This window comes from Salmo salar, chromosome ssa08 (genome assembly GCF_905237065.1).
Source record: "Salmo salar chromosome ssa08, Ssal_v3.1, whole genome shotgun sequence".
NCBI lineage: Eukaryota > Metazoa > Chordata > Actinopteri > Salmoniformes > Salmonidae > Salmo > Salmo salar.
Genome location: NC_059449.1, coordinates 10,033,081 through 10,054,489, shown reverse-complemented (window position 1 = coordinate 10,054,489; position 21,409 = coordinate 10,033,081). Strand labels below are relative to the sequence as shown.

General features: G+C 40.9%; 1 protein-coding gene across 1 annotated transcript in view; it reads right to left on the bottom strand.

The window, feature by feature from the left end:
- Positions 1–2,134: 2,134 nt before the first annotated feature.
- Positions 2,135–21,409, bottom strand: part of LOC106610113 (uncharacterized) — a 58,647-nt gene continuing 39,372 nt past the window's right edge. The window contains exons 3-4 of the mRNA XM_045723199.1: positions 10,327–10,448; positions 2,135–3,686 (exon numbers count right to left, since the gene is read on the bottom strand). Of these exons, the coding sequence (XP_045579155.1) occupies positions 2,613–3,686; positions 10,327–10,448 (1,196 nt within the window). The 3' untranslated portion in view covers positions 2,135–2,612. The remainder of the gene's footprint in view (positions 3,687–10,326; positions 10,449–21,409) is intronic.

Here is a 21,409-nt window from a genome sequence, read left to right as displayed (position 1 = left end):
TTGTGGAGTAACTGCAATGTTGTTGATCCTCAATTCTCCTTTCACAGCCATTAAACTATAACTGTATTAAAGTCACCATTGGCCTCATGGTGAAATCCCAGAGCGGTTTCCTTCCTCTTCCGGCAACTGAGTTAGGAAGGATGCATGTATCTTTGCAGTACCTGGGTGTATTGATACACCATCCAAACTGTAATTAATAACTTCACCATGCTCAAAGCGATATTCAATCTTTTTTTTTACCCATCTACCAATAGGCGCCCTTCTTTGCGAGGCATTGGAAAACCTCCCAGGTTTTTGTGGTTGAATCTGTGTTTGAAGTTTACTGCTCAACTGAGCGACCTTACAGATAATTGTACTGGGTACAGAGAAGAGGTAGTCATTCAAAAACCATGTTAAACACTATTATTGCGCACAGAGTGAGCATGCAACTTACATGTCTTGTTAAGCAAAGTTTTACTCCTGAATGTATTTAGGCTTGCCATAAGAACGGGGTTGAATACTTATTTCAGCTTTTCATTTTTTATTAATTTGTAAAAATTTCTAAACTTAATTGCACTTTGACATTATGGAATATTGTGTGTAGGCCAGTGACACAATCTCAATTTAATCCATTTTAAATTCAGTCTAACACAACAAATGTGGAAAAAGTCAAGGGGTGAGAACACTTTGACGACATTGTACATGTCTCTGCATGAACTTGATAAACTGTCCACTTAGGAAGCAACACTGATTGACAATAAATTTCACATGCTGTTGTGCAAATGGAATAGACAACAGGTGGAAATTATAGGCAATTAGCAAGACACCCCCAATAAAGGAGTGGTTCTGCAGGTGGGGACCACAGACCACTTCTCGGTTCCTATGCTTCCTGGCTGATGTTTTGGTCACTTTTGAATGCTGGCAGTGCTTTCACTCTAGAGGTAGCATGAGACGGAGTCTACAACCCACACAAGTGGCTCAGGTAGTGCAGCTCATCCAGGATGGCACATCAATGCGAGCTGTGGCAAGAAGGTTTGCTGTGTCTGTCAGCGTAGTGTCCAGAGCATGGAGGTGCTACCAGGAGACAGGCCAGTACATCAGGAGACGTGGAGGAGGCCGTAGGAGGGCAACAACCCAGCAGCAGGACTGCTACCTCCACCTTTGTGCAAGGAGGAGCAGGAAAAGCACTGCCAGAGCCCTGCAAATGACCTCCAGCATGCCACAAATGTGCATGTGCCTGCTCAAACGGTCAGAAACAGACTCCATGAGGGTGGTATGAGGGCCCGACGTCCACAGGTGGGGGCTGTGCTTACAGCCCATCACCGTGCAGGACGTTTGGCATTTGCCAGAGAACACCAAGATTGGCAAATTTGCCACTGGCGCCCTGTGCTCTTCACAGATGAAAGCAGGTTCACACTGAGCACGTGACAGACGTGACAGAGTCTGGAGACGCCGTGGAGAACGTTCTGCTGCCTGCAACATCCTCCAGCATGACCGGTTTGGCGGTGGGTCAGTCATGGTGTGGGGTGGCATTTCTTTGGGGGGTCGCACAGCCCTCCATGTGCTCGCCAGAGGTAGGCTGACTGCCATTAGGTACCGAGATGAGATCCTCAGACCCCTTGTGAGACCATATGCTGGTGCGGTTGGCCCTGGGTTCCTCCTAATGCTAGACCTCGTGGCTGGAGTGTGTCAGCAGTTCCTGCAAGAGGAAGGCATTGATGCTATGGACTGGCCCGCCCGTTCCCCAGACCTGAATCCAATTGAGCACATCTGGGACATCATGTCTCGCTCCATCCACCAACGCCACGTTGCACCACAGACTGTCCAGGAGTTACATTTACATTACATTTAAGTCATTTAGCAGACGCTCTTATCCAGAGCGACTTACAAATTGGCGGATGCTTTAGTCCAGGTCTGGGAGGAGATCCCTCAGGAGACCATCCGCCACCTCATCAGGAGCATGCCCAGGCGTTGTAGGGAGGTCATACAGGCACGTGGAGGCCACACACACTACTGAGCCTCATTTTGACTTGTTTTAAGGACATTACATCAAAGTTGGATCAGCCTGTAGTGTGGTTTTCCACTTTAATTTTGAGTGTGACTCCAAATCCAGACCTCCATGGGTTGATAAATTGGATTTCCATTGATTATTTTTGTGTGATTTTGTTGTCAGCACATTCAACTATGTAAAGAAAAAAGTATTTAATAAGATTATTTCTTTCATTCAGATCTAGGATGTGTTGTTTAAGTATTCCCTTAATTTTTTTGAGCAGTATATATATATGTATGTATGTATGTATGTGTGTATGTGTGTGTATGTATATATGTGTTATATATATATATATCACACAATATCTGGATGCAGTATTCTACCCACGAATATTCAACACTGAAATATATTACTCCTGTTATTCCAAATGCATCTGTGGATCTTTTCTAACAACAATAATGAAAATTCATCTTTGGGTTTGATCTAAACGTCAGAAGCTATCTTGTGGAATGGTTACTTTCTATGTTATAGAGTGAATGTTTTTTAAGCTGGTGTATCCTGAGGTAGCTCTTCTCTGAGAATCTCTTCCCACAGTGCGTACAGGCGAACAACCTTTCTCTCGTGTGGACCTTCAGGTGCATCTTCAGCGGGTTCTGGTGGGAGAACCTCTTCTCACTCTAAGGGCAGCTGTAGAGTTCTCCCCTGTGTGGACCCTCTGGTGCCTCTTCAGGCTGTACGAGTGTGAGAAGTGCATATGACACTGGGTACAGCTGAAGGGTTTCACCCCTGTGTGGACCCTCTGGTGGGTCTTTACGTTCTGGAGGCAGCTGAAGCCTTTGTTACAGGACATGCAGATGAACCGTTTCTCTTTACTACTGCCTGATGTGGCTCCCCCTCCCTGAGTCTGGGCCCTTTGGTCCTTTGAGTTCAATACTTGATAGAAAAGGACGCGGCTGTGTGAATCGGAAGGCCCCATCGACGTGGTCACTGTGTTGCGATCACTGAACATGTGTAAAGGGGAGTGGGTCGCAACATTTGGATTAGTCTCTAAACTTTCCCTGTAATCTAAGAAATCTCTGCCTTGTAAGTGTCCTTCTCCTAAGTGAGTCTCGTCTGCATTCAGTGTCAGAGGAACTTCGCCCTCCATTTTCACAGTCACTTCGTCTACGACTATAACCTCCCCTTTCTTATCTAGGCACCCTTCAGAGTGTACACTACTACTGTACTGGTTCCAGTCCCCTCTAGATAGTTCAGTCTGTGTCTCTAAACCCAAGGGCATGTTGCCAGGGTCCATCTCTGTAGCATAAGAACAAGACAGATCATCACCACCAGTGTCTAACGTGTCACCATCACCATGGGAACGAACCGTCCTCTGGCTCTGGTGAAATACTGGTAAGTACTCTGAGCCAGGAGCAGGAGGACAGCCCAGTGGCCCCAGCTCCAGTCTCTCTGGGTCTGATCTGTGGTCAGATCCTGGGTGTAAGAGCCTGTGTGTTACAGTTAAAGTCTCTGTGTTGGTCTCTGACTTGAAGAATGTGTTCGGCGTTCCACTGAACTTGATGCTACGTCGGGTTCTGGGCGGCGCTGGGGCGGAGCTGGTGGGGACCTCTGTGGCTACATGGGGCGCTCCAGTCTGGATGTCTCTGCTGTGTCGTTGGTCCTCTCCTTCAGACCTCTCCAGCTTGACCCCAGGACTGGCAGCCTCTGCATCTGTAGACTGAGACAAGAAGAGAGGAGGTTATTACCGGCAGTGAGACTAATTGGATAACAATGTCGTAGGGAAGTCTCACAAGCTATACTTTCGTCCATTTGCTATATCGGCATCAAACATGTCACCCTCCCTAGGAAAGGGGGTGACCTTGACAATTTATTGTTAAAATGAGAGGCTGCCTGGATCTTTAACTTAAAGGTCCTTGCTCCCTTTCGCCTAAACATAGTTTGATCTGAAACCATTCTTGTGATTGTGGTTTTGCTATCCATTATAAATAATGTTTGTAGGCCTATGTCGCCAAATTACACTACACGGTCAAAAGTATGTGAACACCTCTTCAAATTAGTGATTTGGCTATTTCAGCCGCACCCGTTGCTGACAGGTGTATACAATCAAGCACACAGCCATGCAATCTCAACAGGAAAACATTGGCAGTAGAATGGCCCGTACTGAAGAGCTCGGTGACTTTCAAACGTGGCACCGTCATAGGATACCACCTTTCCAACAAGTCAGTTCGTAAAATTTCTGCCCTACTAGAGCTGCTGCAGTCAACTGTAAGTGCTGTTATTGTGAAGTGGAAACCTCTAGGAGCAACAACGGCTCAGCCGCAAAGTGGTAGGCCACACAAGCTCACAGAACTGGACCGCCGAGTGCTGTAGTGCGTAATAATCGTCTGTCCTCGGTTGCAACACTCACTACCAAGTTCCAAACTGCCTCTGGAAGCAGCGTCGGCACAAGAACTGTTCGTCGGGAGCTTCATGAAATGGGTTTCCTTGGCTGAGTAGCTGCACACAAGCCTAAGATCACAATGCGCAATGCCAAGTGTCGGCTGGAGTGTTGTAAAGCTCAGCACCATTGGACTCTGGAGCAGTGGAAATACATTCTCTGGAGTGATGAATCACGCTTCACCATCTGGCAGTCCAATGGACGAATCTGGGTTTGGCGGATGCCAGCAGAACGCTACCTGCCCGAATGCATAGTGCCAACTGTAAAGTTTGGTGGTGGAGGAGTAATAATGGTCTGGGGCTGTTTATCATGGTTTGGGCTAGGCCCCTGAGTTCCGGTTAAGGGAAATCTTAATGCTACAGCATACAATGTGACATTCTAGATTATTCTACACTTCCAACTTTGTGGCAACAGTTTGGGGAAGGCCCTTTCCTGATTCAGCATGACAATGACAATGCCCCTGTGCACAAAGTGTGGTCCATACAGAAATGGTTTGTCGAGATCGGTGTGGAAGAACTCGACTGGCATGCACAGAGCCCTGACCTCAACCCCAACTTACACCTTTGAGATGAACTAGAACACCAAGCTGCGAGCCAGGCCTAATCGCCCAACATCAGTGCCCGACCTCACTAATGCTCTTGTGCTGCGGGGACTTGCTTCCATTCAGCCAATGTTCCAACATCTAGTGGAACGCCTTCCCAGAAGATTGGAGGCAGCAAAGGGGGACCAACTCCATATTAATGCCCATGATTTTGGAACGAGATGTTCGACAAGCAGGTGTCCACATAGTTTTGGCCATGTAGTGTATATCTATGATCATATGTAATCCATTCATGCTTTTTATATAAATCACGTAACTATAGCAATGGTAAACATCAGGCCATAGCAATGGTACAAAAATAAACAGACATGCACAGTCCCAAGGCAGGTGGATGTCTAATGGTGCTTAAGTAATACAAACCTATGCTCCTAATGCACGTCTAATGTACCTCACTGGACTTCCCTTAGCCTAATGACCTAGACACATATAGAGTGCACTTATTCTGCTTACTACTCTAAGATGTATAATGAGCACACGTACTGGGAATTTCCCAATACAACGCAAAGGTAAACCCTGCCTGGGGAAATAATGTGATGCTGGGCAGTTAAATTAGTCATATTTTGAGTTACATGGTGTTCACAAATGCTAACGTGGAAATTGTTATTGGTTCCTGTGCACTTCCGTATGAACTGAAGAGATCTTATTAGTTGGCGTCATAGCTCAAAGGATGTGGTTAAATGAAGCATTTATGTGTATTGTTCTTTGAAATACGGTACAGCTTATTATATTACATCAACTCTCCTATGATCAATATCTTTCAAGATAACAGCAGACTAGTTTAGAAAGAACAGTGTGATAGCGAGACAATAATAGAATGACTTTATTCCATTTACATCACCTCAGTAAGGTAAATATTCAACTGTTCTTGCCTCGATCCTTTATGATAATTATTACAATACAGTGCCTTGCATAAGTCTTCACCCACCTTAAACTTCTCCATTGTATTGTGTTACAACCTGGAATTGAAATGGATTTCATTGTAATATGTCAACAATTTATTGAAAATACTCTTGTCAAAGTGGAACAAAAATTCTAACATTGTTTGAAGATTTCTGACAACTAAAACACTAATATATCTTGATTACATAAGTATTCATCCCCTGAGTAAATACTTGTTAGAAACACCTTTGGTAGTGATTAGAGTGTTGAGTCTTCTTGGGTAAGTCTCTTGAGAGCTTTGCACACCTGTAGGCTTTTAAATTCTTCAACCTCTGTCAAGGTGTTGGGGATCATGGCTAGACAGCAATTTTAAGTCTTGCCCTAGATTTTCAAGCAGATTTAAGTCAAAAATGTAACTTGGCCACTCGGGAACATTCACTGTCTTCTTGGTAAGCAACTTCAATGTAGATTTGGCTTTGTGTTGTAGGTTATTGTCCTGCTGAAAGGTGAATTCCTCTGAGTGTCTGGTGTAAAGCACACTGAAGCAGGTTTTCCTCCGGGATTTTGCCTGTGCTTAGCTACATCCTGTTTCTTTTCGTCCTGAAAAATCCCAGTCTTTGCCGATGTCAAGCATACCCATAATGCAGCCGCCAACATGCTTGAAAATAAGGAGGCTCAGTGATGTGTTGTATTTCCCCCAAACATAAGGCTTTGCATTTAGGCCAACAAGTGTATTCCTTTGCTGTGTTTATTTTGTAGTATTACTTTAGTGCTTTGTTGCTTACAAGATGCATGTTTTGGAATATTTGTATTATTTTCATTCAGTCATTTACTACAGTGTTGATCCATCCTCAATTCTTCCATCTCAGCCATTAAACTCACCAATGGCCTCATGGTAACTTCCCTGAGCAGTTGCATTCCTGTCATGCAGCTCAGTTCAGAAGGTTGACTATCTTAGATGTGTCTGGGTGGTTTAATACATCAAGAGATATTCAATATCTGATTTGTTATTGTTACCCATCTACCAATCACTGCCCTTCTTTACGAGGCTTTCGAAAAGCCCCCTAGTCTTCGTAGTTGAATCTGTGCTTGAAATTCAATACTTGACAATACTTAGATATGTTGTATGTATGGGGGACAGAGGAAGGGTTGGTCATTTAAAAATCATGTCAGCCCTATAATGTCACACAGTGATTCCTTGTAAGGTATGTGATTTGTCTAGAGATATTTACTCCTGAACTCATTTAGGCTTGCCCAAACAAAGGGGGTGAATACTTATGCAATGATTACTGAATATTTTAGTTTTCCAATTTTTATATTTAAAAAAGAATCTTCCACTTTGACAGAGTATTTTGATTAAATTGTTGATGAAACAATTACAATTAAATCCATTTTAATTTCAGTTCATAACAAAATTAGGAAAAGTCTAAAAGGGGGATGAATGTTTAGTTTACCCCTTATATCACTACAAGTTACCACTAAAATATGCAGAACATTTGATTGTATTGTTATATTCTGATTTTAAAATACCAACCCAACAGGGTAGAATGAAGCATAACAGGGTATTTGGTATTTTATTAGGATCCCCATTAGCTGTTGCAAAAGCAGCACCTACTCTTCCTGGGGTCAAGATAAAACATGAAATATAATACAGAATGACATAATACAGAACATCAATAGACAAGAACAGCTCAAGAACAGAACTACATACATTTATAGAAAATGAAAGCAATAGGGTGGAACAAACAGCAATAATGAATACATGATTTAAACAATGAAATAAATATACTGAACAAAAATAGTTTCAAAGATTTTACCCTTGCAGTTCATATAAGGAAATCAGTCAATTGAAATAAATGTATTAGGCCCTAATCTATGGATTTCACATGACTGGAAATACCGATCTGCATCTGTTGGTCGCAGATACCTTAAAATAAGGTAGGGGCGTGGATCAGAAAACCAGTCAGTTTCTGGTGTGACCACCATTTACCTCATGCAGCGCGACACATCTCCTTCGCATAGAGTTGATCAAGCTGTTGATTGTGGCCTGTGGAATGTTGTCCCACTCTATAACGCCTGTGTGAAGTTGCTGGATATTGGCGGGAACTGGAACACGCTGTTGTACATGTTGATCCCGAGCATCCCAAACATGCTCAATGGGTGACTTGTCTGGTGAGTATGCAGGCCATGGAAGAACTGGGGCATTTTCAGGTTCCAAGAATTGTGTACAGATCCTTGCGATGTGGGGCCTTGCATTATTATGCTGAAACATGACGTAAAGGCGGTAGATGAATGGACCACAATGGGCCCGACAGGATCTCATCAAGGTATATCTGTGCATTCAAATTGCCATCGATAAAATGCAATTGTGTTCGTTGTCCGTAGCTTATGCCTGCCCATACCATAACCCCACCGCCACCATTGGGCACTCTGTTCACAACATTGACACACGACGCCATAAACGTGGTCGGCGGTTGTGAGGCCGGTTGGACATACTTCCAAATTCTCAAAAACAACGTTGGAGGCGGCTTATGGTAGAGAAATTAACATTCAATTATCTGGCAACAGCTCTTGTGGTCATTCCTGCAGTCAGCATGCCAATTGCACACTCCCTCAAAACTTGAGACATGTGACATTGTGTTGAGTGACAAAACTGCACATTTCAGAGTGGCCTTTTATTGTCCCCAGCACAAGGTGCAACTGTGTAATGATCACGCTGATTACCTTGACAAAGAAGAAATGCTCACTAAATGGGATGTAAACAAATTTGTGCACAACTTTTTTGCGAAATAAGGTTTTTGTGTGTATGGGACATTTTATTTCAGCTGATGAAACATGGGACAAACACTTTACATGTTGCATTTTATCTTTTTTGTTCAATGAATGAAATGGTTGAAAAAAATTACACCTATAATAATAATAGAATATTGTGCATTAGTTTACTTTCTATTTATTTGATAAAATAAAAAATAAACTTTTTAAAAACATTGTCAACCTGAGTTTGTAAAACATTACATTACTAATTACAATTATATGTAACTAATTAATAATTGTAATGTTATTAGCAACAAATGTATCTAAATATGCATAAAATATATTATTCAAAGACAAATAAATATTGACATTAGTCATTTATTTGCCATTTTTCAAACAACATTTAACAACCGTTAGGTGCCCAATTCTAACAGGGTGGAACCTTAGAGTGGAATAATTTTGCTTTACACCGTTTTTTCCCCCACCAACAAATGATACTTCCTGAACGTGGTGCCATTGTGGGAGGGGGCTGTTTTTTTAAAGGGGAATTCAGTTTTTCCTCTATATTAATTTAGCCACCTCCGCAAAAGATATGTACATTTAGTTTTTATATTTTTGCAGAGACAAGCTTTTAAATGGATAGTTGTTGGCTCAATGCCTAGAAGTTTACGGGAACAGTTAGCGATGTATTCCACCCCCCCAGCTAGGTTTACTGCATCTCTAAAAATAGGTATTTACACAAGCCTGTTTCAAATGACAAGTTAATGAGGGGTATGTGGTTAATTACCCTCTTACCTCAAGACACTTCACATGATAACTATAATATTTCATCTAAATAACAGTTCCAAGACATCCCCTACGTACATTTCAAGTGATACGATTTCTCTCAATTATTAGACACGACTATGTCTGATAAGGCTACTCCTGCAGTGCATACAGGGACACTGCCTCTCCCGTATGGACCTTCAGGTGCACCTTCATATTGTGGTGGTGGGAGAACCTCTTCGCACACTGGGGGCAGCTGTATGGTTTCTCCCCTGTGTGGACCCTCTGGTGCCTTTTCAGGTTGGAGGATCGGGAGAAACTGGCCGGGCACAGGTGGCAGCTGAATGCTTTCTCCCCCGTGTGCATCCTCTGGTGGATCTCCACTTGTTTGGGGAAACTGAAGGCTTTCCCACAGAACGAAGACGGGAAGCGCTTCTCTTTGGCGCTGCCACCTTTACTGATTCCGTCTCTACTACGGTAATGTGTCAATGGGCTTGTGTAGCCATTTAGTGTTGAGGTACTTGCATTGTCTGAGGTCTGGTTTAACATTAGGAGAGTGTGAGGAGGACGAGGGCCAGGGAGTGTCTGTGTTGTCTCAGGGTCCATGTTCCAGTTGATAGTTCCTATAGAAGGCAGGCTGAAGGCAGCACCTGTTAGGGGGTTAACCTGAGGCTCCATCAGTCTCTCTGAATCACAACTATAGGAGCAGGATGGAGCATAGCTAGCCGAGTCTGTGTCTGTTCTCTTCAGCCGCATACGGACACCTCCCAGTCCCCGCAGACCAATTCTACGCCTTGCCCTGGTCTCAGCCAGTCCTGGTCTCAGTTCAGTTGTTGTTTTGTGTTCCACTGTCTGTTTCTGGTTGTTATTAACAGTGTTGATCCCCAGCCCAGAGTTGAGGACACTGTCCCATCCACTGACCTCCACTATGTCATCTCTAGTCCTGGCCTGCTCAGTGATGTTGTCCCCTGGGCCCTTGGCTGCACCGGTCTGGGAATCCAAGATGTCCGCCCAGTCTCCTCTGTTAGCCTCCAGCCAACCACCTGCAAGAGATTACAAAATACTTTCCAAACATGGCAGATAAAATGTACCGTTATGACTATAACTACTGTTCCCTGAAGGAGGGAAACAAGGTACAACATACTATGGGGAGTCGCACACTGAAATCCGCACCTCGCTGGACACCACGCCTTCCACAGGATTCATTCCTTCAATTTAATATCTCTCAGGGTTTGACAAACTTTTTTAGCCACAAGTAGTACAGATGTTTTACTTGTTCGAAAGCGCAAGTCACTTGGCCACCCCAGACCAAATCTCCGGTCTCCCGTGCCAAACCTGCCCGTACGCCTGGGACAACAGGACTCTGCGCAACGTGCGTTGTCAGGGTCCCCGCCTAAAGGGCAAATGATCTCCCCGAACCAAGGCTACCTGGGCCAACGGAGAGCCACAAGAATCGCCCTCCCAGCGCACCCTCTCCAACGTGGGCTGAATCAGAACCACTGGCGAAAATACATAAAGGAAGGTCAAAAGGCCACTGGTGCGCCAGAGAGTCTTTCCCAACGGGGCACTTGGGTCCCTCGTGCAGAAAAAAAGACGACAATGCGCATTTTCTTGCAATGCGTAAAGATCTATGTCGGCATTGCCGAACCTCTCCCATATCTGGGCAACCACCCAGGGGTGTAGTCTCCACAACTGACGAAGATGGGCCCCCCCTGGATAGCAGATCCACCCGAGTTGAGGTAACCAGGAACATGGATCCCCTGAAGTGAGAGCAAATGTGCACTGCTCCACCACAACAGGAAGCGAGCCAAGGTGAGGAGGGGGAGGGTCCGCCCATGCCTGTTGATGTATTAGCTTTACATTTAAGTAATTTAGCTCACGCTCTTATCCAGCGTGACTTACAAGAGTGAGAGCGCACATTTGTGTACCATTTTCGTACTGGTCCCCCGTGGGAATCGAACCAACAACCCTGGCATTGCAAGCACCATGCTCTACCAACTAAGCCACCATCGTTAGATATGACCAGCACACAGTGGTGTAAAGTACTTCAGTAAAAATACTTGAAAGTACTGCTTAAGTAGTTTTTGGGGGTATCTGTACTGTACTATTAATATTTGTGCCTACTTTTACTTTACTACATTCCAAAAGAAAATAATGTACTTTTTACTCCATACATTTTCCTTGACACTCAAAAGTACAGGAAAATTGTAAAATTCACACTTATGAAGAGAACATCCCTTGTCATCCCTACTGAGTCTGATCTGGCGGACTCACTTAACACAAATACTTAGTTTGTAAATCATGTCGGAGTGTGCCCCTGGCTATCATTAATTAAAATAAAAAATACAATTCTGCCGTCTGGTTTGCTTAATAAGAAATTTGAAATGGTTTATACTTTTACTTTTGATACTTAAGTATATTTAAAAGCAAATAATTTTATTCAAGTAGTATTTTACTGGGTGACTTTTTTACTTGAGTAATTTTCTATGAAGGTATCTTTACTTTTCCTCAAGTATGACAATTTAGTACTTTTTACACCACTGCCCGCACATGTCTGACAATCTGAAGTTCCAGGTAATTGATATACCGGGCTCTCTGTGACACCGTCCATACTCCCCGAATTCATACTCCCTGAATTCCACCCCTGGTGGGCCTCGTCTGTCGTGACCACCTTGCGGGACAACACCTGGCCCATGAGAACCCCTTGCGACAGTAGCCGGGGATCCCTCCACTGGGCCAGTGCCTGAAGGCATGTCGGGGACACCTGAATTGACCGGTTTAGGTGGCGAGATGCATCCAAGCGTGTTGCTAGCACCCAGCACTGGAACAGCCCCAGGGGAATGACCACCATCCATAGAAGCATCATCCCCAGTAGGCGCAGGAACTGGTGAAAACGTACAGGAACTGGTGAAAACCGAAATTGGGCCAAGCAGAGCTGGAAACCCGACAACCTCTCCGGGGATAGAAAAGTGCAATTTAAGGATGAGTCTAACTGGAGACCCAGGAATGGAATGTGCTGAGACGGCTCTTTTTTTGGTATACAATAAAACCTAGAGAATGAACATGGGGCATTAGCCTCTGTGTGTAACACGGCGTGTTCCTTTGACTGCTATCGGCCAATCGTACAGATAGGTCAACACACTCAGCCCCTGGCCCCTCATGGAGTACCAAAAAATGACGCTACTTTCATAGCGTGAGGAGGTGGCTGTCCCCGAACTAAGTCCTCTTCATCACCCGAGGAAACCCCCGGAGCTGTCCAGGGACACCATGGCGTCATCCGAACATGGGCCCTTTATGTCACCGAACCCACTGGCTCACCACCTCCCTGCTGGGAGGCTAGATCCACCTTTTCCGACAACAGCCTCGAGCCCCTCTCCGCTTCCTGCACCTCGGTCCCAGCCAAGTTGCCGGATTCTTGGAAACGAAAGTCGCAAAGAATGCTACACGTCTTTACCTGGGAGTTTTCACACAGTATGTGGCAATGCGCACACGGATTGGTTCGCATAGTATAACCGCATGACTGGGGGCATGATCGTGACCCTGAACCCGACTTAGCCATTGTCGTCTTGGTCGTTTTCTTAGCCATCTTGCTCATTGCTCCAGAAAACTGAAGAATAATTAACTGTTTGGGATTAGGAAACTAACGATACCAAATACAAAACTTCAGCACACAACGTCCAGGGGGGGTGAACACGCTCTGCCACAGTCTCGTTTTCCAGTTGTTTGTTTTAGTAGCGTGAATTGTTCCTGTTCACACCAAGGTGACGAGTGGAATAGTTGACGGAATAAATCCGAGCCTCGCGATTATCACCTGTGGAAGGCGGGGCTTCCAGCGAGGTGTACATTTCATTGGCCTTGTCAGGCGTGATTGTGGACCCTTCAACCGGTCACGAGAGTGCGACTCCCCATAGTATGTTATACCGAAGTTGACTGACTGAAGAGGAACTCCTATACATTTTTCTGTCAATTGCCTGGTGAAGTTCATACATTGTGTTTTTGTATGTCTACATAAGTTGTATTCATTTAATTTTATGAATGAAGAAAATTAAGAAAGAATAATATCCAAGCGCATCAGTATTACCATTGAAGAGGGCTCTATGCTGACTTTTTTTTACAAGGAGTACGTATAAGTTGACAAATGTAGGCGCACAAAGAAATTTAGGAGCACGATTAAAAATATTTCAGGTAATAAAGCTAGAATCTTTCATTTTTCTAGGCACACTGGTGCTTTTAAATTAAAATTCCAGGTTTCACTACAAAATATTTAGATGCATTTGTGAGTAAAATGGTTGCACTGTAGAACCCTGTTGAGGATCTGTAGGCTATATGTATTTCTCCCTTACCTTGCTCCCCCATCTTTAATCCACTCAGCAGATCAATGCTCTCTGGTTCATCTTCTATTGTCTCCTCTTTGACCAGCAGCAGATCAGGCTTCCCATCCTCCATGTCTACTGACTGTAAGAGATACAGAGTGAGGATGTTGGATCAAGAAATATGATATGAGCACCCTGCTATGGAGCATCTTGTGATTGGGCAATGAGGGATTGCGATGAGCACTATGCAACATGTAAGTTAATGTGATACTATACACACATGTTAGTTAATGTGATACTATACAAACATGTTAGTTAATGTGATACTATACAAACGTGTTAGTTAATGTGATACTATACAAACGTGTTAGTTAATGTGATACTATACAAACGTGTTAGTTAATGCGATACTATACAAACGTGTTAGTTAATGCGATACTATACAAACGTGTTAGTTAATGCGATACTATACAAACGTGTTAGTTAATGCGATACTATACAAACGTGTTAGTTAATGCGATACTATACAAACATGTTAGTTAATGCGATACTATACAAACATGTTAGTTAATGTGATAACATGTTAGTTAATGTGATAACATGTTAGTTAATGTGATACTATACAAACGTGTTAGTTAATGTGATACTATACAAACGTGTTAGTTAATGTGATACTATACAAACGTGTTAGTTAATGTGATAACATGTTAGTTAATGTGGTACTATACAAACATGTTAGTTAATGTGATACTATACAAACGTGTTAGTTAATGTGATACTATACAAACGTGTTAGTTAATGTGATACTATACAAACGTGTTAGTTAATGTGATACTATACAAACGTGTTAGTTAATGTGATACTATACAAACGTGTTAGTTAATGTGATAACATGTTAGTTAATGTGATACTATACAAACGTGTTAGTTAATGTGATACTATACAAACGTGTTAGTTAATGTGATAACAGAACAGGGCTCCGGGCAGCCGAGCGGAAATGGAGGAAAACTCGCCTCCCTGCGGACCTGGCATCCTTTCACTCCCTCCTCTCTACATTTTCCTCTTCTGTCTCTGCTGCTAAAGCCACTTTCTACCACTCTAAACTCCAAGCATCTGCCTCTAACCCTAGGAAGCTCTTTGCTACCTTCTCCTCCCTCCTGAATCCTCCTCCCCCTCCCCCCCCTCCTCCCTCTCTGCGGATGACTTCGTCAACCATTTTGAAAAGAAGGTTGACGACATCCGATCCTCGTTGCTAAGTCAAACGACACTGCTGGTCCTGCTCACACTGCCCTACCCTGTGCTTTGACCTCTTTCTCCCCTCTCTCTCCAGATGAAATCTCGCGTCTTGTGACGGCCGGCCGCCCAACAACCTGCCCACTTGACCCTATCCCCTCCTCTCTTCTCCAGACCATTTCCGGAGACCTTCTCCCCTACCTCACCTCGCTCATCAACGCATCCCTGACCGCTGGCTACGTCCCTTCCGTCTTCAAGAGAGCGAGAGTTGCACCCCTTCTGAAAAAAACCTACACTCGATCCCTCCGATGTCAACAACTACAGACCAGTATCCCTTCTTTCCTTTCTCTCCAAAACTCTTGAACGCGCCGTCCTTGGCCAGCTCTCTTGCTATCTCTCTCAGAATGACCTTCTTGATCCTAATCAGTCAGGTTTCAAGACTGGGCATTCAACTGAGACTGCTCTTCTCTGTGTCACGGAGGCTCTCCGCACTGCTAAAGCTAACTCTCTCTCCTCTGCTCTCATCCTTCTAGACCTATCTGCTGCCTTTGATACCGTGAACCATCAGATCCTCCTCTCCACCCTCTCCGAGCTGGGCATCTCCGGCACCGCGCACGCTTGGATTACGTCCTACCTGACAGGTCGCTCCTACCAGGTGGCGTGGCGAGAATCTGTCTCCGCACCACGTGCTCTCACCACTGGTGTCCCCCAGGGCTCTGTTCTTGGCCCACTCCTATTCTCGCTATACACCAAGTCACTTGGCTCTGTCATATCCTCACATGGTCTCTCATATCATTGCTATGCAGATGACACACAATTAATCTTCTCCTTTCCCCCTTCTGACAACCAGGTGGCGAATCGCATCTCTGCATGTCTGGCAGACATATCAGTGTGGATGACGGATCACCACCTCAAGCTGAACCTCGGCAAGACGGAGTTGCTCTTCCTCCCGGGGAAGGACTGCCCGTTCCATGATCTCGCCATCACGGTTGACAACTCCCTTGTGTCCTCCTCCCATAGTGCTAAGAGCCTTGGCGTGACCCTGGACAACACCCTGTCGTTCTCCACCAACATCAAGGCGGTGACCCGATCCTGTAGGTTCTTGCTCTACAACATTCGCAGAGTACGACCCTGCCTCACACAGGAAGCGGCGCAGGTCCTAATCCAGGCACTTGTCATCTCCCGTCTGGATTATTGCAACTCGCTGTTGGCTGGGCTCCCTGCCTGTGCCATTAAACCCCTACAACTCATCCAGAATGCCGCAGCCCGTCTGGTGTTCAACCTTCCCAAGTTCTCTCACGTCACCCCGCTCCTCCGCTCTCTCCACTGGCTTCCAGGCGAAGCTCACATCCGCTACAAGACCATGGTGCTTGCCTACGGAGCTGTGAGGGGAACGGCACCTCCGTACCTTCAGGCTCTGATCAGGCCCTACACCCAAACAAGGGCACTCCGTTCATCCACCTCTGGCCTGCTCGCCTCCCTACCTCTGAGGAAGCACAGTTCCCGCTCAGCCCAGTCAAAACTGTTCGCTGCTCTGGCACCCCAATGGTGGAACAAGCTCCCTCACGACGCCAGGACAGCGGAGTCAATCACCACCTTCCGGAGACACCTGAAACCCCACCTCTTCAAGGAATACCTGGGATAGGATAAAGTAATCCTTCTAACCCCCCCTTAAAAGATTTAGATGCACTATTGTAAAGTGGTTGTTCCACTGGATATTATAAGGTGAATGCACCAATTTGTAAGTCGCTCTGGATAAGAGCGTCTGCTAAATGACTAAAATGTAAATGTAAAATGTAATGTGATACTATACAAACGTGTTAGTTAATGTGATACTATACAAACGTGTTAGTTAATGTGATACTATACAAACGTGTTAGTTAATGTGATACTATACAAACGTGTTAGTTAATGTGATACTATACAAACATGTTAGTTAATGTGATACTATACAAACATGTTAGTTAATGTGATACTATACAAACGTGTTAGTTAATGTGATACTATACAAACGTGTTAGTTAATGTGATACTATACAAACGTGTTAGTTAATGTGATACTATACAAACGTGTTAGTTAATGTGATACTATACAAACGTGTTAGTTAATGTGATACTATACAAACGTGTTAGTTAATGTGATACTATACAAACGTGTTAGTTAATGTGATAACATGTTAGTTAATGTGATACTATACAAACGTGTTAGTTAATGCGATACTATAAAAACATGTTAGTTAATGTGATACTAGACACACATGTTAGTTAATGTGATACTATAAAAACGTGTTAGTTAATGTGATACTATACAAACGTGTTAGTTAATGTGATACTATACAAACGTGTTAGTTAATGTGATACTATACAAACGTGTTAGTTAATGTGATACTATACAAACATGTTAGTTAATGTGATACTATACAAACATGTTAGTTAATGTGATACTATACAAACGTGTTAGTTAATGTGATACTATACAAACGTGTTAGTTAATGTGATACTATACAAACGTGTTAGTTAATGTGATACTATACAAACGTGTTAGTTAATGTGATACTATACAAACGTGTTAGTTAATGTGATACTATACAAACGTGTTAGTTAATGTGATAACATGTTAGTTAATGTGATACTATACAAACGTGTTAGTTAATGCGATACTATAAAAACATGTTAGTTAATGTGATACTAGACACACATGTTAGTTAATGTGATACTATAAAAACATGTTAGTTAATGTGATACTATACAAACGTGTTAGTTAATGTGATACTATACAAACATGTTACTTAATGTGATACTATACAAACGTGTTAGTTAATGTGATACTATACAAACGTGTTAGTTAATGTGATACTATAAAAACATGTTAGTTAATGTGATAACATGTTAGTTAATGTGATACTATACAAACGTGTTAGTTAATGTGATACTATACAAACGTGTTAGTTAATGTGATACTATACAAACGTGTTAGTTAATGTGATACTATACAAACATGTTAGTTAATGTGATACTATACAAACATGTTAGTTAATGTGATACTATAAAAACGTGTTAGTTAATGTGATACTATAAAAACGTGTTCGTTAATGTGATACTATAAAAACGTGTTAGTTAATGTGATACTATACAAACGTGTTAGTTAATGTGATACTATAAAAACATGTTAGTTAATGTGATAACATGTTAGTTAATGTGATACTATACAAACGTGTTAGTTAATGTGATACTATACAAACATGTTAGTTAATGTGATACTATACAAACATGTTAGTTAATGTGATACTATACAAACGTGTTAGTTAATGTGATACTATACAAACGTGTTAGTTAATGTGATACTATACAAACGTGTTACTTAATGTGATACTATACAAACGTGTTAGTTAATGTGATACTATACAAACGTGTTAGTTAAGGTGATACTATACAAACGTGTTAGTTAATGTGATACTATACAAACGTGTTAGTTAATGTGATACTATACAAACGTGTTAGTTAATGTGATACTATACAAACGTGTTAGTTAATGTGATAACATGTTAGTTAATGTGATACTATACAAACATGTTAATGTGATACTATACAAACGTGTTAGTTAATGTGATACTATACAAACGTGTTAGTTAATGTGATACTATACAAACGTGTTAGTTAATGTGATACTATACAAACGTGTTAGTTAATGTGATACTATACAAACGTGTTAGTTAATGTGATACTATACAAACGTGTTAGTTAATGTGATAACATGTTAGTTAATGTGATACTATACAAACGTGTTAGTTAATGTGATAACATGTTAGTTAATGTGATACTATACAAACATGTTAGTTAATGTGATACTATACTATACAAACGTGTTAGTTAATGTGATACTATACAAACATGTTAGTTAATGTGATACTATACAAACATGTTAGTTAAAGTGATACTATACAAACGTGTTAGTTAATGTGATACTATACAAACGTGTTAGTTAATGTGATACTATACAAACATGTTAGTTAATGTGATAACATGTTAGTTAATGTGATACTATACAAACATGTTAGTTAATGTGATACTATACAAACGTGTTAGTTAATGTGATACTATACAAACGTGTTAGTTAATGTGATACTATACAAACGTGTTAGTTAATGTGATACTATACAAACGTGTCAGTTAATGTGATACTATACAAACGTGTCAGTTAATGTGATACTATACAAACGTGTTAGTTAATGTGATACTATACAAACGTGTTAGTTAATGTGATACTATACAAACGTGTTAGTTAATGTGATACTATACAAACGTGTTAGTTAATGTGATACTATACAAACGTGTTAGTTAATGTGATACTATAAAAACATGTTAGTTAATGTGATAACATGTTAGTTAATGTGATACTATACAAACATGTCAGTTAATGTGATACTATACAAACGTGTTAGTTAATGTGATACTATACAAACGTGTTAGTTAATGTGATACTATACAAACGTGTTAGTTAATGTGATACTATACAAACGTGTTAGTTAATGTGATACTATACAAACATGTTAGTTAATGTGATACTATACAAACATGTTAGTTAATGTGATAACATGTTAGTTAATGTGATACTATACAAACATGTTAGTTATTGTGATACTATACAAACGTGTTAGTTAATGTGATACTATACAAACGTGTTAGTTAATGTGATACTATAAAAACGTGTTAGTTAATGTGATAACATGTTAGTTAATGTGATACTATACAAACGTGTTAGTTAATGTGATACTATACAAACGTGTTAGTTAATGTGATACTATACAAACGTGTTAGTTAATGTGATACTATACAAACGTGTTAGTTAATGTGATACTATACAAACGTGTTAGTTAATGTGATACTATACAAACGTGTTAGTTAATGTGATAACATGTTAGTTAATGTGATACTATAAAAACATGTTAGTTAATGTGATACTATACAAACATGTTAGTTAATGTGATACTATACAAACGTGTTAGTTAATGTGATACTATACAAACGTGTTAGTTAATGTGATACTATACAAACGTGTTAGTTAATATGATACTATACAAACGTGTTAGTTAATGTGATACTAGACACACATGTTACTTAATGTGATAACATGTTAGTTAATGTGATACTATAAAAACATGTTAGTTAATGTGATACTATACAAACATGTTAGTTAATGTGATACTAGACACACATGTTATTTAATGTGATAACATGTTAGTTAATGTGATACTATACAAACATGTTAGTTAATGTGATACTATACAAACATGTTAGTTAATGTGATACTAGACACACATGTTATTTAATGTGATAACATGTTAGTTAATGTGATACTATAAAAACATGTTAGTTAATGTGATACTATAAAAACATGTTAGTTAATGTGATACTATACAAACATGTTAGTTAATGTGATACTATACTATACAAACGTGTTAGTTAATGTGATACTATACAAACATGTTAGTTAATGTGATACTATACAAACATGTTAGTTAAAGTGATACTATACAAACGTGTTAGTTAATGTGATACTATACAAACGTGTTAGTTAATGTGATACTATACAAACATGTTAGTTAATGTGATAACATGTTAGTTAATGTGATACTATACAAACATGTTAGTTAATGTGATACTATACAAACGTGTTAGTTAATGTGATACTATACAAACGTGTTAGTTAATGTGATACTATACAAACGTGTTAGTTAATGTGATACTATACAAACGTGTCAGTTAATGTGATACTATACAAACGTGTCAGTTAATGTGATACTATACAAACGTGTTAGTTAATGTGATACTATACAAACGTGTTAGTTAATGTGATACTATACAAACGTGTTAGTTAATGTGATACTATACAAACGTGTTAGTTAATGTGATACTATACAAACGTGTTAGTTAATGTGATACTATAAAAACATGTTAGTTAATGTGATAACATGTTAGTTAATGTGATACTATACAAACATGTCAGTTAATGTGATACTATACAAACGTGTTAGTTAATGTGATACTATACAAACGTGTTAGTTAATGTGATACTATACAAACGTGTTAGTTAATGTGATACTATACAAACGTGTTAGTTAATGTGATACTATACAAACATGTTAGTTAATGTGATACTATACAAACATGTTAGTTAATGTGATAACATGTTAGTTAATGTGATACTATACAAACATGTTAGTTATTGTGATACTATACAAACGTGTTAGTTAATGTGATACTATACAAACGTGTTAGTTAATGTGATACTATAAAAACGTGTTAGTTAATGTGATAACATGTTAGTTAATGTGATACTATACAAACGTGTTAGTTAATGTGATACTATACAAACGTGTTAGTTAATGTGATACTATACAAACGTGTTAGTTAATGTGATACTATACAAACGTGTTAGTTAATGTGATACTATACAAA